The following is a 27,643-nucleotide window of genomic DNA, read 5'->3' as shown; positions in this document are numbered from 1 at the left end:
CCAGAGGAGAATCCTTCAATGAATACATTGTGACAGGAGCAACAGAACAGAATCTACTTTTAATGTTAAAATAAAGAGCCTTTCAGTTGGGTTTCCCAGGCCGGAGCGCCACTAGCGGTGAAAACGGAAGGCGAGGGGCGCCTGGGTGGCGTCTGTGTGCCTTTGGCTCGGGTTATGGTCTCAGGGTCCTGGAATCGAGCCCCATATCGCGCTCTGTACTTGGCGGGAAGCCTGCTTCTCCTCCTCCTACTCCCACTCTCCCCGCGTGTGTTCCCCTCCCTTGCTCTGTCAAAACAACACAAAAACCCAGAAGCGTTGGTTTTCAGTCACCTGTTGTCTCTATAGTTTCATAAATTCAGCTGCTTTCAGATACTGGATAGCTTTAATAATTTATCTATTGGAGCGTGCGCATGCGCGGGGAGGGGGACGGTGGAAGGCGCCGAGCACAGGGGTAGACCCGGAGACAGTCCCAGCAGACTGCGGTGAGCCGCGAGTCCACTCGGGGTTGACTCCACCATTCCCACCCAGATCCAGACCTGAGGTGAAACCAAGAATCCAGTGCTTAACTGCACCACCCAGGCGCCTCTGGACAAACTGAAATTGAAATTGAAATCCTGGATCACAAAGTTAAAACTGACTGGATCTAAAAGGAGCCCCTTCCCTTTGCTTTGTTTTACGCGCTGAAAGGCATTATATTTGAAGAAAGGTATAGAGACATGAAGAGCCTGCCAGACAGGTTCCCCGCAGGCCAGAGGTTCAGACCCCATGCCCGCCGCCGCACGGTTTCGAGGTGGGAAGGAAAGAGGGGACAAGGACAGGGGCGGGGCTGTGCGCCGGAGGGAGGTGCTCCTGTGACGCCACACAGAGGGCGTGTGCTATGTAAATAAGGAAGCGCAGGGGCTGATGATATCGAACCCTGCCGCCTAAATACAATGGGATCTCCGAAGCTACGGGAAGCAGTGCGAGGCTGTTGACGGAGGTTCGTTGTGTTGCAAGCGTGAAAGGTGTCGGGGGGGCTCAAGAGTGGTGGGGAGAGAAGTGGTCGTGTGTGAAGAGTGCAAGGCGTGTGAGGCTGGTGTGGGGCGGTGGGACTCCAAGTCATACTTACCTGGCAGGGGAGATACCATGATCACGAAGGTGGTTTTCCCAGGGCGAGGCTTATCTATTGCACTTCGGATGTGCTGACCCCTGCGATTTCCCCAAATGTGGGAAACTCGACTGCATAATTTGTGGTAGTGGGGGACTGCGTTCGCGCTTTCCCCTGTTATTTTCCTCGTTGAAAATTAGGCGTTTGCTGATGTTTTTTATGCGATGTTTGATGTAGCCGTTAACTTTGTAGTTCTTCTTTTCATTTTGTTTTTTGTGGTGTTTTAGATGGTGTTGGAGCGAGCTACGCGCGAGCATCTGCCTAGAAAACATGAAGAAAAAGGAAAAATCTTTCTCTTCAGAGTTTGTGGTTTTAGCTAGGAAGGGTGGCTGTTCCATGTAGAATAGTTTTTTGCTAGCGGCATAAATTTTCCTAGGTCTTTTTTCCAAAAAAAAACACAGGCTTAATTTCCTGTCGAGCAATGCTATTTTTTCTAAGTTAAGAGAATTTTGAACCCAGTGGTTCTGAGCCTCTCTTCTGGAGCCGTGCTATCTTCGGTTCAATTTCCTGCTTTCAGATCCCGCTCCCTCCAGTGTCCAGAGTGACTGCACAGATTACCTACCCTCTCCTCTCCCTATTTCAGTGTTCTATTTTATAGAACCCACCCAGGCCCCCCAGGGACAGTGAGGTAACGCATTCTGTGGTCAGAATGACTGTAATCTTCTGGGCTGGAAGCATCTCAGAGTTAATGCTCGGGAAAAGCGGAATAAGGATTTAAGGCCTTGCTTCAAAAAACAGGCCAGTGTACTTCCGGTTGAGGTCTCCGAACCATCAAAACCAGAGCACCCTCCAGCAAAACCTGCCTGACAAGACAAGTGGTGCAACGACAGGTCGCGCGGCGAGACGCCCTAGGGGTCACAGCATTTAGTGGTCACAGCCGCCGGGCTTTACTCGAGGCCCGAGGGGCGGTGGGGGATGAGAGGCCGCAGTGCCCGGAGCCCCCCCTGTGGCTGCAGTGTCCGTGGCGCCGGGTGGGGGTGGGGATGAGAGCCGGGGCCGCTCTGAGATGCGAGTTTGTGGGTTCCGGGTTCCTGAGGAGGCTGCGGAGCGCGGAGGACGCGGCTGCGAGGGGTCCAGGCGTGGGGTCGGAGGGCGACGTGCCCGGAGTTTCCCTCCGCGGGATTGGGGGCGGAGTGAGGAGCGGGTGAGGAGCGGGAAGGCACTTGTCCGCCTTGAAGAGTAAAAAAAAAAAAAAAAAAAAAAAAACACCACCCTGTCCCCTTAAAGGGAAAGGTCCCACCGAGATTTGAACTCGGATCGCTGGATTCAGAGTCCAGAGTGCTCACCATTACACCATGGAACCTCTATAGAGGTGGTGTGCTGTCCCTCGCTGGAGGTGTCTAAATACTGATCCAGCATCCACAAGCCGGTCGGCAATCCCAAGTCTGTTCTCTGTACTGGCAGGACTAGACTAGACTACAGTTGGCCCGCGTCGCTGCTCATCCACCTTGCTTTCTCTCTGTCCGCCTCCTTTGATTGACTTCTGTTATGTCTCTTCCACCTCAGAAAATAAGGAAAATCCACTCTGGGCCTAGGGTTAGGGAAGAGTTCATAAACCACAGATTCTACCCCAGTTTTATCCAGTTTTCTGTCCAGAGGTGAAATTTCTGTTAAGAGTACAGTGACTTTACTTTTCCTTGCCTTCACACTTTTCCCATTGCCCAGAGAAAAGGCAAGACTTGGGACTTCCTGGGTCCCTTGGTCACAAAGTACCCCTCACCCTCCAAAGCCACCAACTGACTCCTACATGCAATAGGTAAAGGTGTGTCAGCAGTGGAGTGGGACTGGGAGGCAGGGGGATTCCCCCCCACACACACATTTCTGGGTTTTGTTGTTGCTGTTGTTGTAAGCTTTTCTTCTGTTTCTGTTTCTGTATTTGTTAGACCTACAATACAAAGTAATCAGCCGTGTTTAACATTAACATCAAACATTCTGACAAACCAAACCAAACTTGGCTTGCGTTGACTCAGAATCAACAGCATACCATTAAAGCCACAAGGCAGGGCTCTGACTCTTAAGACTGTTTTCGGAGAGTTTGGCCAAGTCCTCTCCATTCCAGTTTCTCAATATATCATAACCTGGAAACTGCACACTTAAAAAACAAAACAAAATAAAACAACGAACATAATATCCATGTACCCAAGAGCACCCAGGACTGGGCCACAGGGTATGTGTACCCAAGGTGTCTTAGAGTGTGCACGTGACTTAGGTACACAAAATACCACCACACTAAATATGCACATAATAGATGTAAATCTATTATTATATTAGGTCAGATCCCTTGGCAGAAGCCTGAGGAAAAAGAGCTGATGGAGTGCCTGGGTGGCTCACTTGGTTAAGTAATCTGCCTTTGACTCAGGTCATGATCCCAAGAGTCCTGGGTTCGAGGCCCACGTTGGGGGCCCTCCTCAGCAGAGAGTCTGCTTCTCCTCCGTCCCTCTCCCTGTCTCTTTCTCAAGTAAATAAATAAAATCTTGGAAAAGAAAAAAATCCTGAAAGACAGGCAAAACCCCACCTTACACAGGAGCCTCTGGGATTGTAAACTGTCACGATAGCTTTGGCTTGTAAGAAATGGTTAAAATTGCAGTCATTTTCTCCTTCACACTTTTATGGCTGCCATCTTTCCTTTTCACTCTCTGACAGACAGGAAATGGTTCATATGTACCTCCGTCCCTGCAGAGCGTTACTGGGCTTTTGGACTTCAGTCTACCCAGTGGTCTTGCAATCTCGGCTCTCTGTTGAGCTCAAAAGAATGATTCGGTAGATCATCCAGCTTTCTCTTGTCCGAGTGGAAACTCCTTCCTCTTACAGCTTCCTGTCTCTTAAGCACATGTGGAATTGCACTTCGGTTTTATGAAATCTGTATCTTTTCATGTGTGTCTGGACTAACTTCCCTTTGGTACTGTTTTAATTCTTTTAACGGAAGACAACTTCTCATGAGGCCTTTAGGTGGCGCAGATGAGCACCTTGAGGAGCTAGGCAAATTAACACCAAATGCCTGTGCATTTTGGTGCTGAACAGAAACCTGGGGATAGGCCTGTGGGAACTTGTAACCACCATCCGCAGCTATAGGTGAGTTTTTGTAATGGGGCTCTTAACTCCTTAGTCACCATACTTAATCTCTGTACTAGTTGGAGATGGGAGTTTATAATTAGGTCAGATTTTTCAGAGGCAGTTAAGAATTCTTGGGATTCCAGTTTATGGTCAGATCAGGGCTAGCAGAATGAAGAGGAGATTCTGGATATAGAAAAAAAGATAAAGAGACATAATATTACATCTCCTTATCACCCTTACATGTGACATAATGTTACACCACAGCTTTATAACCCTTAGAATGGTGCTCTTAGTGGTAAATGAAATACTTGTTTCTCCAAGCATGTGAGGAGCAAGTTGGGAAAACTGGCCCAGTTGCTTAAATGATTGTGTATTCAGATTGAATCTGAGGGTTCCTAAAGTGCAGACTTCCATCTGTAAGGTGATGAGAGGATACAGTCATGAAACTTTGTATCTTTCCCCGCTTCCATAACTATCCCCCCCCCATTTTGCCTGTTTCTGTGGTCCTTGCCTGGGGCTTCAATATACGTATAATTAAGGAAGGCACTATCAGTGCAAAAGACACGATATGCGGACCGTGAAATTGGACAGTGCTTATTCCAAAACATACTTTGACTTCCAGTTACATAGCCGGAGTCAGTGAATGCATCCTGATTACATGCATCCTGCTTGGGCTTCAATAACGAGGTACTGCAGGTTGGGTGGCTTAAACAACAGACATAATCTCACCATTTCGGAGGCCAGAAGACTAGAGATAGCTTCTGATGAGACTTCTTCCCGGCATTTGGAGAAGGCTGCCTTCTCACTCTGTCCCTGAATGGCCTTTTCTCTGTGAACAGGAGAGAGCTTTGGTGCCGCCTCCTCCTCCTCTTGTATGGACACCAGTTCTGTTAGATCAGGGCCCCATCTTATTAACCTCATTTAATGATTATTACTTCCTTAAAGGCCTTACCTCCAAACACAGTCACATGGAGTGTTAGGATTCAACATAAGAATTCGGGGTGAGGGTATGGAGCACAGTTCAGTCCCTAACACCAAACAACAGGGACAGTCCTGTGATTCTTTACCTGTCAAATCCTGTGACACTTGCCTGGTGAGGGGGCTAAGTTAACGTTAGCAAGGCTGTTGATCCTGCCGGTTCTAGGATTAGAAGAGCACACCTGAGCTGGAAAGCGTGGCCATACAGGAAAAAGCATAGGTCAAACGAGAGCAAAAGGCTGCAGGGACGGGAAGCAAAGGTTTTGCTAGGGTCACTAGAGGTCCTAGTGAACAATATCACTCCTGTTTCTACCGTTGGAGGCCTGGACCCATGCCTCCCGGCCGTGGGAGAAACAGCACCAGGTCTTGGACACCAACTCAGAGCATATATGCGGCCTCCTGGAGAATCTCGCTCAGCCCTTTGAGGTGTTGCAACCCAGGTAGCAGTTGGCACTATAACTAAGTCTTCAGGAGGCCGTCCCATTGGTTTCTCCCGCTAGCTGCTTCCGGATGGTGGGGATCATGGTCAGACTCATGAATTCCACAAGCGTGGGCTCCTGCACTTGGTATTCTGTGAGGTGACTTCCCTGAGCAGAACGAGTTTATAGTCTGCTTCGGCGGTCATAACTAGATACCATAGCTTAAACAACAACAATTATTTCAGAGTTCTGGAGGTGAGAAGTCCAACATCATGGTGCTAGCTTTTTTTTGGGTGAAGACTCTTTTCCTGAGCTGCCTTTTCTCTGTGTCCTCATATGGCCTTTCCTCTGTGCTTAGGTGTACGTGTGAGGGCGTGTGTGCACGTACACACACACACACACACACACACACACACACACCCTGCTTATCGCCCTCGACCCACAAGGACAACAAGAAGCCCCAGTTCAGATGTATCTTCTCTCTCTCTATTTCCGCAAGTCTACACACTTATATACGTTTACATGACCAATCAGCGAGCGGGGTACAGGAGGGAGCGAATCAGGCTCTACACCTAAAGGAACAACTTCGCTAGCAACCAATGTTGTTTACTTCCTCTTTGGGCTTCCGCTTAGTCTCACGAGGCACTCCTAACCTGGCAACTAGCCAGGCGCCATCTTTTAATGGCAGAGGCTGCCCTCACCAGGGGCCTGCCTCCAACACCTGCTAGCTCGGATGACTCTTCCACTTCTTAGAAGGACACCAGTCCCATTGGAGTAAGGGCCCCACTGGACCTCATAACCTGAGTTACCTCCTTAAAGGCTCTATCTCCAAGGAGGCACATTGGGAGTCAGGCACACACCTATGAGTTTGGTGGCCAGGGAGGCAAAATCCAGTTCGTAACCAGAAATAATGCTGTGTGGCATGCTGTAGGGGTGGATAAGGCATTCTGCAAGTGCATGGACAGGTGTTTTGGTAGAAGCATTGTGGGCGGGGAAGGCAAACCTGTGCTCAGAGTGTTCCAGTGAGAAGAAAGACTGTGCCATCTATGATGGAAGTGACCCGATGTCACGGATCTACCGCTAGGGAGTTGTCCGTATTTGACCAGGGAATGGTACTGTCTTGGTGACTGGTCTGTGCTCCTGGCGGACTGGGCACTCAGCAGTAGCTGTAGACAGGCCAGCCTTGGTGAGTAGAGGTCCATGTTGCTGAACCTGCCCATAACCTCCATCCTTGTCACCATGACCACTTTGTTCAGGAGCCCATTGGGTGATGCCAGAGTGGGTGGCTGGAGAAAGAAGCAGACTGGTATGCACAGAAAAGGTCCTCTCACCCACACAATTATTCACATCCTCGTGTCTGCGCTCATTCTGAGAAGTCTATCCACATACTTCTTCCCGGGGCTCCCTTGTCACCAGTCAACATGATCAACATGTCCCGTCTGAGTAAGATGAAACGCCAGGTATACTACTCGGAGTTCCACTCACTGGAAGGGTTGCCCTTCACCACTGTCCTTCAGGGCTGTCCCAGAAAGAGCTGTCATCCTAAGGCTGTCCCCCTTTGGCAGTGCCTGCATATCAGGCAAAACCATATGCAAATGGGGCTCCAGTCTTCTCTTTCTATGTGAATTGTAGGGAATTCCCCATGAGGCACTTCTCACGGTGCAGGCCGTAAGAGGGGTCGTGTAGCAGGAATGGGGACCAGGGGCATTTGTGCCCCTTCTTCATGTAACTCCCGTGTACCTTCAGGGCCTGCTTAGGCCCTATTTCGTATGTACCATTTCTGTTTGATGATGGAGTGAGCCAGTCTCCTTTGTTAGTTTGACCAAAATGTTCAAGTATCATGTACATAGTCCCCCAAATCCCTGCCTTTTCTAGGTGCTTGAGCAGGAGTATCCAGTGATACTTTGCATATCTCTATTGCCACGTCATACCATGGACTAGCAGTACTGTTTTTGCTACTGGAAATAGAGTTTTTAGTGTCTTTCAATCGAATCAGATCAGAGAGCCAATTCCAGAAACCCCGGGCCCATTAAAAGACATTCTGAAGATTCTGTTCCTCTAGAGCAGCTCCTGGTACCAAAATGGCTTATGGGACTGTGGAGGCTTCATGAGCCCCATGTGATGAGAGAGCTCGGCCGGCTGGAGACTCAGAGAAGGGCTAGATAGAGCTGGTGTCTAACGGCAGTCTGCTGGCTGAGCTCCTCCTCACTTGTTCTGGGGAAGCCTTCAACCTACTGGAGGAGACCTGGCAGCAGTATAGGGAGTATTCTGCTTTAGTTAAAATCCACTGATTGAAACGTTATTCTCATCCAAAAAAACTCCCTTCACAGAAAACATCCAGAATAACGTTTGACCACATACTTGGACACCATGGTCCAGTCAGGTTGACACATAAGATCAACCATCACAGCATATAATACTTAAAGTGCACAAAATCAAAGACACAGAGCACATCTTGAAAGAAGCCTGAAGGAAAAAACATCCTGGTTATAGAATAACAAGGATTAAGTATTACATCAGAATTCTCTGCAGAAACCATACAATCAAGAAAAGAGAGTACAGTGAAATATTTAAAGTGCTGTAAGAAAATCCCCACCAAAAAAAAAAAAAAAAAAGAAAGAAAAAAGAAAATCCCCACCAACTAAACAAAATGAGAATAAATGAAAAGAAAATCTTACTAACTGAGCTAACAGATAACAATTTGTTCAAAATGATAATATAGCAAAACTATATTAGATAATTATATTGGGCGCTAGGGTGGCTCCGCTGGTTGAGTGGCTGTCTTCAGCTCAGGTCATGATATCAGAGTCCTGGGATCAAGCCCTACCTACATCTGGCTCCCTGCTCAGGAGGGAGTCTGCTGCTCCCTCTGGCCCCCATCCTGCTCAGGCTCGAGCGCTCGCTCTCTTCTCTCATAAAATCTTTTGAAAAGAATGTGTGTGTGTGTGTCTTAGATGATTATAGCTTGTGGAGAAATTAAGTGGGCAAACAGCAACATTCCAAAGGGCAGTGGAGGGAATTGGAAATGCTCTGTTAGAAGGACCTGCCTGCCCTGTCTGTGAAGGGTTGCAGTGTTATTTGCAAGTTGACCCAGATTGCTTGGAAATGTATATTGCAAACTACAGGGCAGTCACTAAAACATTTTAAAAAGAAACAGAATTGATATTCTAAGAGATGAGAAAAGAGAATCATGTAAAATGCTCACTGAAGACCATAGAAGGCTGAAAAAGAATGGAAGAGAAAAGGAACAATGAACAAAAGCAGTGAATAGAAACCGTTGGAGATATGGAAGATACTAGTTCAACTATGTCCAGTAATCACTTTAAATGGTCTAAATACATCAGTTAAAAAACAGACTATCAGAGTGGTAAACAGGACCCAATTCTATGTTGCCTGTAAGAAGCTTAGTTTAGGATGCCTGGGTGGCTCAGTGAGTTAAACGTCTGCCTTGGGCTCAGGTTAGGAACGTAGGGTCCTGGGATGGAGTCCTACATCAGACTCTGTTTCTTCCTCTACCCCTGCCCCCCTGCTCCTGATCTCTCTCTCTCACGTTCTCTGTCTCAAAACATTTTAAAAAGCAACTTACAAACACAGGTAAATTAAGAGAGACAGGGAACATATACCATACTAATACTAATTAAAAGAAAACTAGAGTGGTTATACTGATTTCAGACAGAGTATACTTAAGAGCAAGAAAAACTACAAGGAATAAAAAGTGGTGTTACATAATAAAGGGGTCAGTTATCCAGACGGTATAATAATACTCGATGAATAAGTGCCTAAGAACAGAATACATGAGGCAAAAACTGATAGAAACTGTAAGGAGAAATAAACGGATCACTAGTGATTGGAATTGAAGATTTCCAACTAGAAATACAATGCATGCTCTCAGACCACGATGGAACAAAACTGGAAATCAGTAACAGCTGGAAAACCCCAATTTGGAGATTATACAACACACTTTGAATACTACATGGGAAATCCTCAAGAAATTATTTTGAGCTAAATAAAAATGAAAATACTGCTTATAAAAATGTCTGGGCGGCGCCTGGGTGGGTTAAAGCCTCTGCCTTCTGCTCAGGTCACGATTTCAGGGTCCTGGGATTGAGCCCCGAGTCAGGCTCTCTGCTGAGCGGGGAGCCTGCTTCCCCCTCTCTCTCTGCCTGCTGCTCTGCCTGCTTGTGCGTGCTGTCTCTCTCTCTGTCAAATAAATAAAATATTTTAAAACAAACATGTCTGGGATGAGAGCACCTGGGTAGCTCAGTTACGTGTCTGCCTCCAGCTCAGGTCATGATCCTGAGGTCCTTGGATGGAACTTCTCTCTCCCCTTTGGCCACTCTTCCCCACAGGTATACACTGGCTTGCTTGCTTGCTCTACCCCTCTCTCAAAACTTTTTTAAAAAACGTGTGGGATGTAGCAAGAGTAGTTTGTTCGTGGAAGTGCGTGTGTTAGCAAAGAAGATCTAAAATCAATAATCTAAGATTTCACTTCAGGAAACTCAAAAAACAGTAAGATGAGAAGAAAATAAAAATGAGCAGAAAGCAATAAAAATTAGAAACAAAATTAATAGAGAAAAATCAGTGAAATCAAAAGCTAGTTTGTTCAGAATGATGAATAAAATTGATGAACCTCTAGCCAAACTAAACAAGAAATAGAGAAGATAGAAATTAGTAATACCAGAAATGGAAGACCCTTAGTACGATCGCGCGGACATTAAATTACCGTAAAGGACTATAAGGAACAACTGCTCCCAGATTTGATAACTTAGATGAAATGAACCAGATCCTTGAAAGACACAATTTACGCAGACTCTCACAAGGAGGAATAAGGCCTGATTGACTCAGTAAGCTTCTGAAAACAAAACCATACCTAGTTTCACTGCTGAATTCTACCAAACATTTAAGGAAACAATACCAGTTCTCTACAATATCTTTCAGAAAATAGAAGACAGAACTTTCCCTGACTAATTCGAGGAGGCAAACTTGACCCTAATACCTGTTTAAAAACTGAATTCAGAGGCATCTGGGTGGCTCAGTCATGAAGTGTCTGCTTTTGGCTCAGGTCATGCTCCCAGGTCCCAGCGATGAGCCCCACGTCTGTCCGGATCTCTGCTCCGTGGGGAGTCTGCGTCTCCCACTCCCCCTGCTTATGTTCCCTCTCTTTGCGGTCAAGTAAATGTTAAAATAAAAATAAAAAATTCAACCAAGTGCATTTAAAAATCTAATTAGCTTTATTATTAAAAATTCACGGGGGCACCTGGGTGGCTCAGTGGGTTAAGCAGCTGCCTTCGGCTCAGGTTATGATCTCAGGGTTCTGGGATCGAGTCCCACATCGGGCTCTGCTCAGCACGGAGCCTGCTTTCCTCTCTCTATCTGCCTGCCTGCCTGTCTACTTGTGATCTCACTCTGTCAAATAAATAAAATCTTTTTTTTTTAAGATTTATTTACTTATTTATTTGACAGAGTGAGCACAGGCAGGCAGAGTGGTAGGCAGAGGCAGAGGGAGAAGCAGGCTCCCCGCTGAGCAAGGAGCCGGATGTGGGACTCGATCCCAGGACGCTACTAGGATCATGACCCGAGCAGAAGGCAGCTGCTTAATCAACTGAGCCACCCAGGCGTCCCAAATAAATAAAATCTTTAAAAAAAAAAAAAAGATCATAATGAAATATTAAAAAAAAAAAATTAACGAATAGGGCAGCATTCCACCTAGCAAGTAGAGGAGCGCTCCACTGAGTTGAAACAAAAAGGTTTCAGAGGAAGAGAGAGGGCATTAAAGAAGGGAAGGGAGTGGGGGAGATGAGGAGGAGGAGGAGGGAATTAATCATTAACAAGGAATGTAATGTTAGGCAAGGGGAGAAAAAGGGCATCTATCAGAAAACTTCCTAGCGGGCTCCTTGCTCGGCAGGGAGCCTGCTTCTCCCTCTGCCTCTAGCCTGCCACTCTGTCTGCCTGTGCTTGCGCTCTGTATCTCTCTCTCTCTCGAACAAATAAAAATCTTAAAAACAAAACAAAACAACCTAGTATTGACCAGGAAAGTCCATGTTGACTGGTTCAAGATTACATTCCTGATGGGACAGTGTGAAACTTCAGTTAGCTTAGGTATTAAGTCCTCCTCCTCTACTGACTTGGCATCTTAATCTAAGTGAAGCTGATGAAGTCCCAGAACCTAAGTCAGGTTCGGTGGGGTGAGGTTCAGAGCTGACGACTAAAGAAAGAATTCTTAAGACATCTTTGGTGCAAAATGGTGGTTTATTAAAGCACGGGGACAGGACCCGTGGGCAGACGGAGATGCTGCTGCCCAGGGCCTGTGAGGAGTGGCTGGTTATATACACAGGAGTCGGGTAGGTGAGGACAAAGGGGTGTTCAGAAGGGCTATTGGGGTAAAGAAGACTGTCAGGATATTGAAGGCCTGGTTACAATCAAGCCAAAGCCACTTTCCCTCTAATGAGGCACTAACATAAAGACAATTGGGAGTCTCCTGGTGGAATGTTACATTCCTGCTATCAAACGTCCTTGTTAGTAAGATTTAGGTCTTAAAAGAAATTTAACTTTATTTACTTTTCCTTCTACCTCCGTCTCCATCGGTTTTTTATGGAGGGGAGGGCTTGAGGAACTGAGTTATATATCTTTGGAAATTGGGCTATTGATAAGGCAACTTCTTTGTTGTAAATCTCAAGGACATTTGTAAACCAAGAGAGGCTCCTGCCAAGCAGGACTGTGATCTCTGCAAGATAACCATTTGCTCTTCTTTTAGGGCAGTCAGGGGTGCCTGTGAAATGTCACACATATTACCAAGGGGAGTGGGTGGAGAGGGGGTGCAAGGCACCAGCCCCTGCTCCATCTTCAGCCAGCCTCCTGCTCCCTCATCAAAGCCATTCTGGGTCTGCAGTTTTCTTTTTAACAATGCCCCTTCTTTGGATCAAAGTCAATTTAACTGAGAGATGTAATTAAAAACAACAACAACTTAAGGCACTAGTGCCAATCTCGCTTACCACTTTGTAGTTCTCTGTAGCTTCCGTTGATTCTTTCTTTGACATTCACAGGTTCAATCAGATTGGGAGGTTGACCTCCAGAACACTTGCTAGAAACCAAAGTAAAAGCAAGGAAGTCAAAAACAGACATTTAGGGGCGCCTGGGTGGCTCAGTGGGTTAAAACTCTGCCTTCGGTTCAGGTCATGATCCCACCATCAAGCCCCCCATGGGGTTCTTCGCTCAGGGGGGAGGGAGCTTGCTTCCCCTTCTCTGTCTGCCTCTCTGTCTTCTTGTGATATCTCTCTCTCTCTCTCTGTCAAATAAATAGATGAAATCCTTAAAAAACAAGCAAACAAGCAAAAAAAAAAAAAAAAAAAAAACCCAGACATTTAGTTCAGGAAAAGAGGGATGAATTCAGGAGGTCCAAGCATGAGTTGTAACCAAACTAACACGACTTCCCTCCTTGGTGAGTGACAGGTAGAGACTTCACCAAGTGGAGTTGCCGCACAAAGGAAACTTTGCCGCAAATAAGGACATCACGGGGAAGGGGAGGGGGAATAAATTCTAAAGCTGCGGCTCCCCAGGTAGGGGTCAGCAGGTTCTTTTTACCTAGGGTTAGGATGAATTCTCAGAAAAAGGGGATTTGGTCATAGCCTGTAAAGGCAGACAGAATGTTGCATGGCACTTAGAAAACAGGCCTCTAAGGTGCGTCTAATGTTATGTTAATGAAGCTGGTGCTCCTCCAAAGGCCGAGAATAACACTTTGATGAAGCAGAGGTAGTTGGCCAGGGAGGAGAGGGGCTCTGGGCATGCTGGGTGGGGTCTAGGGCTCCTTATCTCTGGTAAGGAATATAGGGTCTTGTTTACTTTTGGAAAAGGTACTGGGAGTTTTAGCATTGATTTATTGTCTCTGATAGGGTGAGGCTAATTCCTAGCCTGGTAGAGACTGATAGCTTTTGCATGCTCTTGAATTCCCTTGCTTTGTAATTCGGACACCACCTGGGAAGTTCCTAGAGAAGTGTGCTCAGGCGAGTAGCGAGGTAGGGCATCAGAGATCATGGAAAACAATCGGGCCAAAAATGACTTACCCTGAGTCCCCAAAGCTACGTCTAGGCTTTGACTGAGGACCCTTAACTCTTTCTGCTTTCAGAATAACGTGTGTTCCAGAAAAGGACTAGAAGAAAAAAAAAAAATTGAAAACTTTCCCATTTCGAAGGGTTAGAAAGGAAAATGAATGAGATGTTCCATAAATGAAACTGAACTTTCAAGAATGGACTAGATTTCTGGGGCCCCTGGGTGGCTCAGTGGGTTAAAGCCTCTGCCTTCGGCTCAGGTCATGATCCCAGGGTCCTGGGATTGAACCCCGCATCTGCTCAGCAGGGAGCCTGCTTCCTCCTCTCTCTACTGCCTTTCTGCCTACTTGGGATCTCTGTCAAATAAATAAAATCTTAAAAAAGAAAAAAAAGAATGGACTAAATTTCGCCACCAGTTGTGATGCCTCGTGAATTTTAATAGATGTACACACAGTGCTGCAATCAGAAAGCTGACTGGATCTGAAAGGAACCCCTTTCCTTTGTTCTGTTTTACACACTGAAAGGCATTATTTAAAGAAAGGTACAGAGACAGGAACAGCCTGTCAGGTTCCCTACAGGCGAGCAGAGGTTCAGAACCCACGCCCGCTGCCGCGGATGGGGCTGGGAAGGAAAGACCGGACCAGGGGAGCCGGGCAGGGGTGGGTGGAAGAGAGGAGGTAGGCCCGAGGTCAGGGTTCTTGTGAGGTCACGAGGAGGGCGTGTCTTATGTAAATATAGCAGCGGGGGCTGATGGTTCGACAGCTGCCGCCTAAATAACAATGGGATCTCCGCGGCTACGGGAAGCAGTGCGGGCGGTTGACGGAGGTTCATGGTGCTGCGTGCCTGGAAGGCGTCGGGGGGGCTCAAGAGTGGTGGGGAGCGAAGTGGTCGTGTGTGAAGAGTGCAAGGCGTGTGCAGCTGGTGTGGGGCGGAGGGGCTGGAAGTTATACTTACCGGGCAAGGGAATACTGTGATCATGAAGGTGGTTTTCCTAGAGGAAGGCTTATCCACTGTACTCGTTATGTCCTGATCTTTGCCATTTCTTCAAATGTCAGAAACTCAAACGCATAATTTGTAGTAGTGGGGGACTGCGTTCGCGCTCAAAAGTTATATTTTGGGGCTTTTTTTTTTTTTTGCTTGTCCTAATGGCTTAAGATGGGATGAATGTGTTTATGTGTTTTCTGTCTTATGATATAGAGTATTTTTTGGAAACACATGAAAAAGATGCTCTTTAGTTTGGGGGAGAGAAGTTTAAGATCGAGAGAGCTTGCAAGAGAGTAACTGGTGCATTAAGGGCTGGAGAGTGTTTGTAAAGCATGAGAGAATTTTTAGTATAGGGTCATACCTGTTGCAGGAATTTCTTCATAGGTGTTTTTTTGAAGAGTACACAGCATTTCCACAATTTTTTAAAACAAGGGAAGTATTAGTGGTTCTGAACCTATCTTCTGGAGCCTGGACATATCCTCAGCTCAAATTCTTGCTTTCAAATCCCGCCCACTCAAGTATCCAAACTTGACTGCATCCTCTCCGTATCTCAGTGTTCTCACATGGCAAATGAGGGCAATTTGGTATCTGTTGGGTAGCACATTTAAATTTGTAGGTTAGGCCTGGGACCCAAGCACTTTACCTATTATCATTGACAGGTCGTTATTTGGGGCTCAACACTGAAGAGATGAAAATGGATTTTATTCAAGTTACACCAGGGATCATTGTTCAGCGGCTGTGCCCCCCCCCCCCACAGTGAAGTTACGCTTTTTTTTTTTTTTTTTAAGATTTTATCTATTTATTTGACAGAGATCACAAGTAGGCAGAGAGGCAGGCAGAGAGAGAGAGGAGGAAGCACGTTCTCCGCTGAGCCGAGAGCCCGATGTGGGGCTGGACCCCAGGACTCTGTGATCATGACCTGAGCCGAAGGCAGAGGCTTTAACCCACTGAACCACCCAGGCGCCCCGAATTAACGCTTTCTGTGGTCAGAATGACTGTAATCTCCTGGGCTGTAAGTATCTCAGAGTTAATATATTAGCTCAGCCGACTGGCTTGGTAAAAGCGGAATAAGGATTCAAGGCCTTGCTTCAAAAACAGGCCAGTGCACTATCGACCTCATAACCACAGCACCCTCCAGTGAGTGAGCAGCGGCAACACAACCGGACAACCCGTGCAAAGAGAGGTCGATTGGTGGAGGCCCTCGACTTGGGATCAAGTCTGACTCAACATTCCTTGTTTACCTACAAGACCTATGACTCATAAATAACGGTTGTCTTCTCCTTTGTTGGTTGTTAGGTTGTATCTAATAAATAGGGGACGGAGTTGTGGTTTGGGGCGATAGTCCTTTCAGCTGTCGTCACCTGCTCACTCTCTGGCAACTGACTTGTTTGTGCCTCATTCTTCTCCCCTGAGCAGTCAGGAAGCGGCAAAATAAATCTTAAACCAAATCTGAAAGGAAATCTGTAACTTAAAAAAAAAAAAGATTTTATTCTTTATTTGATGGAGAGAGAGCATTGGTAGGCAGAGCAGCAGGCAGAGAGAGAAGGGGGAAGCAGGCTCCCTGCTGAGCCGAGATGCAGGGCTAGATGCTGGGATCATGACCTGCGTTGAAGGCAGAGGCTTTGACTCACTGAGCCACCCAGGCACCACCCATTCTAATTTTTCTAAGGAGTCACCTGTGTTAATAAAAAAATACAACATGACCTAAACTTCTTCCATGACCTTTATATGTCACATATTTAAATTACTTAAAAATACTAATTCTGGCACCTGGGTGGCACAGTCGTTTAGCGTCTGCCTTCGGTTCAGGGATTGAGTCCCACATGGGGCTCCCTGCTCAGCCAAAAGCCTGTTTCTCCCTCTCCCACTCGCCCTGCTTGGGTCCCTCTCTCGCTGTGTCTCTGTCAACTAAATAAAATCTTAAAAAAAAAAAAAATACTAATACTCCTCTCCATTATCAACTTCCATTTCTCTTTCTCTCTCTTTTTTTGGTACCATGCAGTCAGGGTCGTGAATTAAATTTGGTTTTTTTCCGTGTTGCAAATTCAGGAACAAAATCTTTCTTTAGGAAATACCACATTTAGGGGTGCCTGGCTGGCTCAGGTGGCAGAGTATGCAACTCTTGATCTCCGGGTGGTGAGTTCAAGCCCCATATTGGGTGGGGGGGGTGGCGGAGCCTACTTTAAAATGATTAAACTAAATATCATACTTATAACGTACATAATTTTTCCAGATAGTCTTAATTTCTTAGTTTTATATATAAATGTACATAATTATTACTACTCTGATCAAAATTTTTTAAGGTTTTATTTATTTATTTATATGATAGAGAGCGATCACAAGTAGGCAGAGAGAGAGAAGCAGACTCCCCACCCAGCAGAGAGCCTGATACAGGCTCGATCCCAGGACCCTGAGATCATGACCCAAGCTGAAGAGAAGCCCGAGGCAGAGGTAGAGAGGCTTAAACCATTGAGCCACCCATGCGCCCCCCTCTTATTAAATTTTTAGAGACCTAATTGTCTTTTCCCTGCAGAAGAAGAGAAAAAAATACTGATTTGTTTCTAAGAAAACATATTTATTAAAGGGAAGAATTCCACCAGAGTAATAGGCATTCTAAAGGAACTAATTGTGGTAAGTAACGTCATTTAATGTGGAAACAAAGGAGACCTATCTATGAACAAGTCTTGCTAGTGAAGGACACAAAAGGAAATGATTAAACAACAGGAGGTCCCTGAAGGACCCCTTCATTGCTGAAAATCAGAGTAGTTTCTGTGATACCCTTTTGAGTCTAACAGGACATTCTCTTTCCCAGTGTATATATCTGCACATGAAGTCATTGCTTTTCATCCATTCTTATCAAACCAAACTTGCTTACCACTATGGAGAGTAATAAATCTTGTCAGAAAAGCACATGTTGTTGATTTAATTGCTTGTATGTTATATGTTTTTCCTTTACTTTGTGTTCTAATTTAAAATAGAATCCTTAATAGAAATTAACATTTTTTCCCTCAACTATTTAGAAACTTGTATATACTAATCAAAGAAGGTTGCCCCTTGCATGTTAAAAATTTTGTTTTCTTCTTGTGCTAAGATCCCTTTTAGATATAGTAGTTATTAAAGCCAAGAGTTCCTACAGGGAGATCACTGTGTATTAAGGTCATTCTTATCATAGACATTCCACTTTTGCAGGTGTTGATAAGTATTGGGTTCATACCAGATACTGGGAAGATAAGCTTCTTGTTGCTGCAGTATCAAATACCGAGAAGTACTGACCAGAATCCTCGGGACAACAATCAACAAGACTCACAAGCCAGCTTAGTTGTCATCTCTGACTTGACAGGGAGTAGATCCCCAATCAACCAATTACGGATCAGAGACTAGCTCCTGGAATTTATTTCATAAAATTAAACCACAATCACACACTGATGCCTGCAGATAGGAGAAAACAATGATGCACAAAGAGAGAGAAAAAGTTTTCCAGTCACCCCACTTAGTATATAAAAGGCAAAGAGCTCACTTTCTCCTCATATGAGATTTAACAGAAGACTGAGCCAACAGCACCAATGGTCCAGGTGTGCAGGAGCTGGTCAAGGGCAAGATTCTATTTGCTCCGGTGAGATGTCTCAGATGGGCTAATTTTTATGGACATAGCAAAAAGAAAACTGTCAAGGAATACTGTAGTTAAAGTATGCCAGCTCACCATTGCAGGCATGAGAGATTGTTTCCATCAAATAAAAGCAAAACCAACGTTTATCTTTTTAAAGTTTTATTTAAGCAACCTCTACAGCCAACATGGGGCTCACAATCCCGAGATGAAGAGTAGCAGATTCCTCCAGCTGAGCCAGCCAGGCACCCCCAGAGAGAAAAAACCATCTGGAGTCTGGAGCCAGAGGGATTTTTCTCCTCTTAGATAAGCTACTTGGCTGGAGGCAAAGCCATCACTCTGAGCAGTCCACCCTAGACTCAGCTGACTACAGAAAACAATGGCAGTGATTGGAGGACTCTGTCTTCAATGACTGCATCCTGAAAGGTTAGCTGTCCAACATATGCAGCAGAATGTCTCTGTGTAATGTTCACAAAGACCCTGTATTGTACCTGCCCTTAGTTAAGTCAGGAGGGCACCATTTCCCTTTTCAGAATATCTTAAGAGGTTCAGAAAGATTGTTGTCTTGGCATGGAAACAAAGAAAGGGACATGGACAGGTTGGGAAATAAATGGAAATACAATTTGGTTATTGCTTCTGTGGAAGGCGAAGTTGCAGGATTTCCTATAATTAGGAGCCTATGAATATTATAATATAGTAGCACTTCCAGTTCTGTAAACTATAGGAATACCTGCACAGGTGGCCAAAGGCATGTGTGTGAGCATGATGGCTGCAGCCTATTCAGAATCATAAAATCATATTACTGACTTAAATGCAAATGCAATATGAAAGAGGTTAAATAAACAGTATACATACTATGGAAGAAATGCCTCTGTCAAAAGAAATACAGAGGATAATAATGATGAGGGTTCCACTGATCAGGACATTATTGATGAAGCAGTTAACCAAGTCCAGGCACTTCCTGAGGACAGATTACCATTGTTGGCCTCATGACACATACGAAAAAACTGAGGCACATCAACACAGAAATGTTGAAGATGTGGAGCGACAGGAACAGTGGTTTACTGCTGGTGGGAATGCAAAATGGCACAGCAACTTTGGAACACAGTTTGCAATTTCTTACAAAACTAAAAATATTTTCTTAATATAGGTGCCAGTAGTCAGGCTCCCTGCTATTAGCCAGAGGAGTTGAAAGTTTAGCCCACACAAAAACCTGCCCACCCATGCCTATAGCAGCTTTACTCACAGTTGCCAAAACTTAGAAGCAACGAAGGTGTCCTTTAGGAGGTGAAGGGATAAACTGAAGTAATAGTACTCAACACTTACAAGAAATGAACTGCCCTTGAAAAGACATCAAAGAATCTTAAATGCATATTATTACGTGAAACAGATGATCTGAAAAGGCTACATGGTATGATTCCAACTATAGGACATTCTGGAAAAGGCAAAACTGTGGAAACAGGAAAAGGATCAGTGGTTGCCAGAAAGGGGGCACAGAGGATTTTTAGGGGAGTGAAAATGGTGTATAGTTACTATTTGTCCAAACCCAAAGAATGTAGACTGCCAAGAGTGAGCCCACAAGGTAAAACTATGGCCTTTGGGTGATTATGATGTATTAATGTAGGTTCATCAGTTGTAACAAATGCAGCACTCCAGTGGGGGATGTTAACAATGAGGGAGGCTATTCATGTGGCGGTAGAGGGCAGGAAGTATGTGGGAAATCTCTACCTTCCCCTCAATTCGCTGTGAACCTAAAACTGCTCTAAAAAATAATAGCCTTGCACCCTTAAGAACAATCCTCCCAAAGTAAGCAATTTTGAACAATGAATGCAAACAAATTTAGACTTTAAAAAAATTGAGTCACCAAAGTCTAAGTTATTCATCCAGTCTTCTAAGGGCAGAATAAAAAATTGTACCCCACCAGATCCTGGGTTCTTCTGTCAGAGGAGTTCAGGTTGAGGGGTATAAAGCTGATAGATTAATAGATACTCTTTTATTAAGAGAATCAGGTTGGGGAGGTGGAGTGGGCCGGTGGGTCTTAATTAAGACTTAGCTGATACGAGGCGAATAGGACCCAGAATCAAGTAACAGATTTTATTTTTTTTTATTTTTTTAAAGATTTTATTTATTTATTTGACAGAGAGAAATCACAAGTAGATGGAGAGGCAGGCAGAGAGAGGGAAGCAGTCTCCCTGCTGAGCAGAGAGCCCGATGTGGGACTCGATCCCAGGACCCTGTGATCATGACCTGAGCCGAAGGCAGCGGCTTAACCCACTGAGCCACCCAGGCGCCCCAAGTAACAGATTTTATATGAGGAGATGTGAAGGTGATAAACAGCAGGAAAGACACGAAAATGAGTTAAAAGTCACTCACTCCGTCCCTGGGTGGGTGCGAACCTCCAACCTTTTAACAGCTGAACTCGCTAACCGATTGCGCCACAGAGACTTGACAATATGGTGTTTTTGATTCCATAAGCAGTTGGAACTCCCACCCCGAGATGTACTGTGCCCATTCTGCGGGAAAACCGCAGTTTCTAAGGCTTCACAGAACAGAGATGAATCACGTTGTCTGTCTCATTTGAAACTGGGTGTGCTGGGTGATTCGGAAACTAAAAGGGCAGCGGAACGGCCTTGCGTACCTTGCTCCTTACCCGCCTCATTGCCAGGCACCTGCAAAGACCCCGAGGCCGCAGTTCCCCGCACCAGGTGCTCCGTGGGGTCTGCGGGAAACTGAAGGCCTGTTGTGCTCCCTTGGTGGCTTTTTCCACTGGTCCACCTTCACCCGAGAATGAAAGTTTGCCTGTCTTTCCTCCAGAGCCCTACGGGAACGGTGTGTTTGGTTTCCTCTAACACCCAACTCCAGGAAGGCCGGGGTCGCGGGGTCTCCCCTCAGAGAACAGAGTCTGCAATTCACCAGGAAGCACTGTCAAGACCTGTTGAATACATTGCTATTTAGCTTCTAGTCCCACGAAGAGCCCTGAGAAGGGAAATAAGGAAGTTTTTCAAAGTAGAAAGTTCTTTGTATGAAGCCCCCTCAGCGCCTAAGTGCCCCACTCCCAGCCCCGCAAAGTCGTGTACCGGTTGGAGTAGGCGGAAAGGAAACCTCACCTAGGGAAGAGAGCCGGAGGAGCGGAGGCAAAACGCAATGAGACCTCCCAGGAGGCTTGTGGGGGAGGGGGGGTACACGGAAGTGGGGAAGGGTCAGAGCCGGTGTGGGGGTGGAAAAAAAAGCAGGAGGGAGAGAGAAGGAGGGAGGGAGGAACACAGGAAGGGGATGAAAGCATTTATGATTCTATCTCTCCCCCATTTGCGCTCCCCTCTCTTTTTTCTTCGGATCCCTACAGCTGAAGAACTCGGATACCCTGAGGTCTGAGAAGGCAGACCCAACTAATGTATGCTCCAGAGGACGAGCTCATGGTTGTAAAGATGGTTCTGTCCCTGGTGGCGGGGGGATATATATATGAGTGAAATAGATACATGGGATTAAGAGTACACGTACTGTGATGAGCACAGAGTAATGTATAGAAAATTTGAATCATCACATTGCACACCCAAAACTAATAACACTAATTATACTTCAGTTAAAAAAATGGTTTTGCCTTTGTATGGCTTTCGCTTCAATTATCTCATTCTTTGTTCTGTAAAATGGGACTAAGAGCGGTCTACTTAATTCTGTTGTCATTGTGCTTGGGATTTAGGAATTACTGGATCACTCACGTTAAAAGCAACAGAATCATGAATATTGTCATTATCTTCCGAATCTTTTGACAGCCACGATCCTTATTTATTTCACCTTAAATTAGTTTTGCTCTTTCTAGAAATTCCTGTAAATGGGATCATACATACAGAGTATGTATGCTTATGTCTACTTACTCTTCCCTGTATAACGTCTTCGAATTTTATCCATGTTACTGAGTATATCAGATTTTCATTCCTTTTTATTGCTGAGTAGGATTCCATCGCATAGATATTTAAAAATTTACCATTCTCATAATAATGGCTATTTGGGTTGTTTCCAATTTGAGCTGTTGTGAATAAAGCTGCTCTGAGCATTCTTATTATAAGTGTTTCTGTAGACATATTCTATTTAAAATTTCTCTTGGACAGACACCTAATGTCGCCCTCGGCCCGCAAGGAGGACAATGAGCCTGGTACGGTGTTAATGCTTCATTTCCGTTTATTTAATCAACTTCCTTAGCTTATATACAGCAGGGTGACCAATAAGGGGTCAAGCAATGGGGAGAGCCAATGAGAGTCCTGTTACTATGCTGATTAAATTTGATACAGCCAATAACTATGTCCTCCTTTAGGCGGGCTTCACCAGAAAGTTCATTGTATACTTGCAGCGTACTTTGCTAGCAGTGAGCCAAGCACCTTCTTGTAATGGCGGGGACTTTCCCAGCCGGAGGCAGTCCCCGACAACCTAAGAGAGGATATTTAATGGAATCAAAAGGGGAGGGGTATTTAATTTTATAAGGAATGTTTAATTTTATAAGAAACTGCCAAAATGTTTCCCAAAGTGGTTGTACCATTTTATGGTCATGCCAACAATGTATGAGGGCTTTGGTTGTTGAAAAAAATTCTTCTTTAAGCAGACTCTGTCAAGGCTTCTAAACTATCTTCTCAAGTAAGCCCTAATTTTCAAGCTTCTAGGTTTGTCTTTGTGTGTCCAGTTTTAGCAAGAAGCTGCCAAGTCCTGTTAACCGGAATTCCCCCTCCCCTGATACTTGGTCAGGTTCCTCATCCTCCACCATCCTCCAGGGTGGTGTCTGATCATTTTTGGCCAGCCTGCAGCAAGAGTCCCTTGCATTGATTTAGCCACATTCTCCCTTACTTCCGATGTTTCTTTCCTCTTAGTAAATTTTCATTCAGTAACCCTCTCTCTATTCCTGCTTTAGGCTATACATTCCCACAGTGTGTGTGTGTGTGTGTGTGTGTACACACACACACACACACACACACACACATACATTCCATCCCTTGTTGGAAGAAAGGCAGCTTTCTGACATATTGTTTTTAACAAATGTCATGAATGATTTTTTTTCACATTGTTCCACTCTCTACCAAGATTTGGTGTTTTCAGACTTCTAATTTTATTTCTTCTACTGAGTGTAGTGATATCTCAATGTGGTATTAATTTCCATTTTCTTGATAACTGATGATACTGAGCACTCTTACGTGTTTATTGACTATTATATCTTTAAAGCGTCTGTTCAGTTCCTTCACCCATATATTAAAAGATGCATTACTTGATTTTTTAAAAAATCAGGTGGTCATAATATATTCTGGACACAGACAACACTTGATCAGTTATGTTTTTTGGATATTTAGTCTCAGTCTATGGCTTGCTTTTTTCCTTTCATAATGGTTTATTTTTCAGTAGATTTTTAAAAATGCCAATAAAGTCTGATTTACTATTGCTTTCTCTTGTGATTTTTTTCGTGTGCCCTGTGCTAGGATTATTTGCCTACCCAGTTCACAAAAATATTTGCATATGTTTTCTTCTAAAAACTTAATGTTTTGAGTTACAAAACATTAAGTTACAAAAACTTAATGTTTTTGAGTTACAAAAAATTAACTTTTGTGAGGCAGGAATAGAGTTTCTTCCAGCACCATTGATTTCTTTTCTTTAAGATTTTATTTATTTTTTTGACAGAGAGAGATCACAAATAGGCAGAGAGAGAGAGATAGAGAGAGAGAGAGAGGAGGAAGCAGGCTCCCTGCCGAGCAGAGAGCCCCATGCGGGACTCAATTCCAGGACCCTGAGATCATGACCCCAACTGAAGGCAGAGGCTTTAACCCACTGAGCCACCATTGGGCTCTCTGCTTAGTGGGGAGCCTGCTTCCTCCTCTCTCTGGCTGCCTCTCTGCCTACTTGTGATCTCTGTCAAATAAATAAAATCTTAAAAAAAAAGAAGGAAGAGTTTTGGAGATCTCCATTTATTAGGCTGATTTGTCAAGCATAAGGCTGCAAAGTGGCAACAGGAGAGTGGATTTTTTTTCCCCCTTTGGCATATGAAGGAAGATGGGAGTGAGGTTTACATACAGTAGGAGAAAGAATAAGCTGGAACCAGTAAACTGATTGTAGGGTTTGGCCATGGATTGCTGCTGCCCCTCGGAACAATTTGTTACTTCAAACTGTAACCCCTGGAGGATTTTACTAGTTGCCAAGAACATTTAGATATGGCCTTAAGAAATACATATACTGGCAACAGGTCTTTGGGGAGAACGACGATATATGACCGTGAAACTGGGCAACTGGGGATGCCCTGCTCGCTCAGGGCGGAAGGTCGCCCCTTCACAGATGCTGGGCAGCCGGACCACCCAGGGCAGAACGCCGCCTGCTTCAGGGAAGCCGAGCACCCGGAAACGCCTAGTCAGCTCAGGGTGGAATGAAAACAGTCTACTTCCCTTTTCCGTTATCGCTCCTTTCGCTTCCCAGAAGCACCTGTTAGTTAGATGAGTCCTTTGAATGTGCTTGGTTAACTATAAACTTTATCCTCCTCGATAGTCCACAAGACGTGACTAACGTTTGACTTTCATAGGTCCTTCCGTTGGCTATTGTTTCTATCTAATAAAAGTGAGACTGTGGAGTTGCTCATGGCAGCAGTCCTTTTCAACCGTTGCCCCCTGCTCCCAATCTCTTGCAGCTAACTTGTTTGTGCCTAATTCTTCTCCCATCGCCGACTGGAAGCGGCAAGGGATATCATCTGATTTTGGATAAAAGGAGGCTTGATGGTTGTATATAAGAGCAAGAATTTTAATGGAATTATCAGGTAATTAAAGGTTATCTTATGACACTTTATCATTGATTCTTTTTTTGTATCTGTGTAAAGATAGCAAAAGATGGACTTGATGTATTTGTTACATATTTTTTTAATGCATACTTAGGTAAGTTCCACAAACAATGCATGGAAAGTAAGACAGGTGCAACCTGGGGGTCAAACCTAGTGGAAGTGCTGCAAGGTGTGTGACACTCTCAGCTGTAGTTGCTGTGGTGTCCCCTGTTGGGATGAGGCCCCCAAATGTGAGGCTTGCCTGATGGGCGATAGTGGCACCGGTGATAAAAGCATTCACCTGAGGCAGAACAAAGGAGATAGAAGTTTGTGGAATACACCTCAAGGAAGCAATGGGGCAGGTCAGCAGAGCAGAGACGTGAGATGTCTGCAATGAGGCAGTGGGTGCTGGCTGTATTTAAAGGAGGAACATGAGGTATAGCGATGTATGGCATTTTCCCTTTTTTGGTAACTGTGTCTGGTTGTAAATAGCCCACTGGTTATTTAGGGCCTACAGATGTTTTGGGGGGGTCACCTGGTATTCAGCTAGAGGGGGTGGCATGGGCCCTTTCACCTGGTATTCAGCTAGAGGGGGTGGCATGGGCCCTTTCTACAGTCCATCACTCAAGCCGGTTGCCTAAAAGTGGTTTCTACAGTTGCTCCCACACCTTAAAGTCTTCATTTAAAAGCCATCAGAAACAATTTCTTTTGAGGGGCGCCTGGGTGGTTCAGTCATTAACTGGCTGCGGCTGCCTTGGCTCAGGTCATGATGCCAGGGTCCTGGGATTGAGCCCTGGATTGGGTTCTCTGCTCAGTGGGAAGCCTGCTTCCCCCTCTCCCACCACTCCTGCTTGTCCCTCTCTCCTGTGTCTCAAAGAGACAAATTAATAAATTTTATCTATTTTTTTAAAGATTTTATTTATTTATTTGACAGACAGAGATCACAAGCAGGCAGAGAGGCAGGCAGAGAGAGAAGGAGAGAAGCAGGCTCCCCAACTGAACAGAGAGCCCGATGCGGGACTCGATCCCAGGACCCTGAGATCATGACCTGAGCCGAAGGCAGCGGCTTAACCCACTGAGCCACCCAGGCGCCCAATTTTATCTATTTTAGACAAAATAATAAAATTAATAATTAAAATCTTTTAGAAAAGGAAATTCTTTCCTTTTCTAAAATATTTTAAAGTACTCTTTAAGTGCATTGAAAATAAACTTAACCAGGGGTGCCTGGGTGGCTCAGTTGGTTAAGCTTCTGCCTTTAGCTCAGGTCATGATCTCCTGGGACCAAGCCACGTTGGGGCTCCCTGCTCCTCTGAGAGTCTGCTTCTCCCTCTCCCTTTGACCCTCCCATCCCCTGCCCCCTCATGTTCTCTTTACCAAATAAAATCTTTAAAAATTTTAAGTAAATAGACTTACCAGTTGTATGCTTGGAATCCACAGAAAGCCCAGGGAGAGATGTTCAAGTGCCAAAAGGAACAGGGGCTGCTTACTCACTGGTAGATCATGTGGGGAAAAAGGCAGAAGAAAAGTTATTAAATTTCCTTACTACATAACAGCCCATTGACAAGTCCTTGAAACAGACATTCCTTTAGGAACTCAGCCGCCTGGATGTTAATATTTTGCTAAGACCAAGGCAATCTTAGCCCAAACCCCAGGATCCTGTAAGTCTATTGTAACAAATAAAAATTCGTTTGGAAACTTCTTTCTCTACCCCCAAAATACATGTTGGCAAACATCCCCCAAGTATATGACCCACCAATATACCTCTGAAGGATCTCATTGATGAGGGAGCAGGAGGCTGACTGAGGACAGAGCAAAAGCTGCCACCTTGCACCCCCTCTCCATCCGCTCCCCCTCAGTAATGTGTGACATTCCTCAGGCACCCCTGACAGCCATAAACGATAAACAAATAGTTAACTTGCAGAGATCACAATCCTACAAGACAGTAGTCTCCCTTGCTTTACAAAAGTCCTAGAGATCTACAAACAAACAAGTTACCTTATCAATAGCACAATTTCCAGAAGCAAATAACTCAGTTCCTCAAGCCCTAATGTCCGCCCCCCCCCCACCATAAACAAAACTGAAGGAGGCTGAGGTAGAGGGAAATGTAAATATAGTTAAATCTCTCCTAAACTTAAATCTCACTAACAAAGACCCTTGATAGCAGGATTGTGACATCCCACCAAAAATCTCCCAACTATCTTGATGTTAACGGCTGGCCTAAAGACAACATCGATCAAGCAAGGGCAAGGCTTCCGGTAGGCCTCCAGTATCCCGCCACCTTGTAGGCCCTCTTTAGCATATGAAAGCCCTGTTGAAACCTCCCTTCCCCTCACCTTCCCCCAACCGCAGGGTACACAACCTGCCATCTCTCACAACCTGGGGCAGCAGCTCTTCCTGCCCACGGGTTCTGTCCCCGTTTTTTTTTTTTTTTTTAAGATTTTATTTATTTATTTATTTGACAGAGAGAAATCACAAGTAGTCGGAGAGGCCGAGGCCGGCAGAGAGAGAGAGAGAGAGGAGGAAGCAGGCTCCCTGCTGAGCAGAGAGCCCCATGCGGGACTCGATCCCAGGACCCTGAGATCATGACCTGAGCCGAAGGCAGCAGCTTAACCCACTGAGCCACCCAGGCGCCCTGTC

The 27,643-nt window shown here is 45.1% G+C and overlaps 1 protein-coding gene and 2 long non-coding RNA genes across 8 annotated transcripts in view; 1 reads left to right on the top strand and 2 right to left on the bottom strand.

Moving 5' to 3' along the window:
• Positions 1 to 1,781: 1,781 nt before the first annotated feature.
• LOC309842085 (uncharacterized protein) overlaps positions 1,782 to 27,643 on the bottom strand; it is a 60,310-nt gene continuing 34,448 nt past the window's right edge. For 3 of the 6 annotated variants that reach the window (XR_014299482.1, XR_014299483.1, XR_014299484.1), the window contains exons 2-3: positions 26,420 to 26,496; positions 20,532 to 21,207 (exon numbers count right to left, since the gene is read on the bottom strand). Coding sequence is in view for 2 of the 6 variants with exons in the window: in XM_082686026.1 (XP_082542152.1) it covers positions 2,791 to 3,032; positions 12,591 to 12,679; positions 13,659 to 13,744; positions 26,420 to 26,496 (494 nt within the window). In the remaining 4 variants the exon portion in view is untranslated. Of the gene's footprint in view, positions 3,033 to 6,671; positions 6,885 to 12,590; positions 12,680 to 13,658; positions 13,745 to 20,531; positions 21,208 to 26,419; positions 26,497 to 26,767; positions 26,904 to 27,643 lie in introns of those variants that run through there. The other 3 variants (XM_082686026.1, XM_082686027.1, XR_014299485.1) reach the window with 3 other exon arrangements.
• On the top strand, positions 14,355 to 20,099 carry LOC309842114. The gene is made up of 3 exons (XR_014299496.1): positions 14,355 to 14,515; positions 17,161 to 17,258; positions 17,817 to 20,099. It is a non-coding gene; the product is annotated as an uncharacterized lncRNA (long non-coding RNA).
• LOC309842125 lies at positions 21,684 to 23,861 on the bottom strand. The gene is made up of 2 exons (XR_014299506.1): positions 23,781 to 23,861; positions 21,684 to 23,741 (listed from the first exon to the last, which is right to left on the bottom strand). It is a non-coding gene; the product is annotated as an uncharacterized lncRNA (long non-coding RNA).

The sequence above is a fragment of the Mustela nivalis genome (assembly GCF_964662115.1).
Source record: "Mustela nivalis genome assembly, chromosome: 10".
NCBI classification, from domain to species: Eukaryota; Metazoa; Chordata; class Mammalia; order Carnivora; family Mustelidae; genus Mustela; species Mustela nivalis.
The sequence above is the reverse complement of the archived record's forward strand: the minus strand, read 5'-3'. Positions and strand labels throughout refer to the sequence as shown.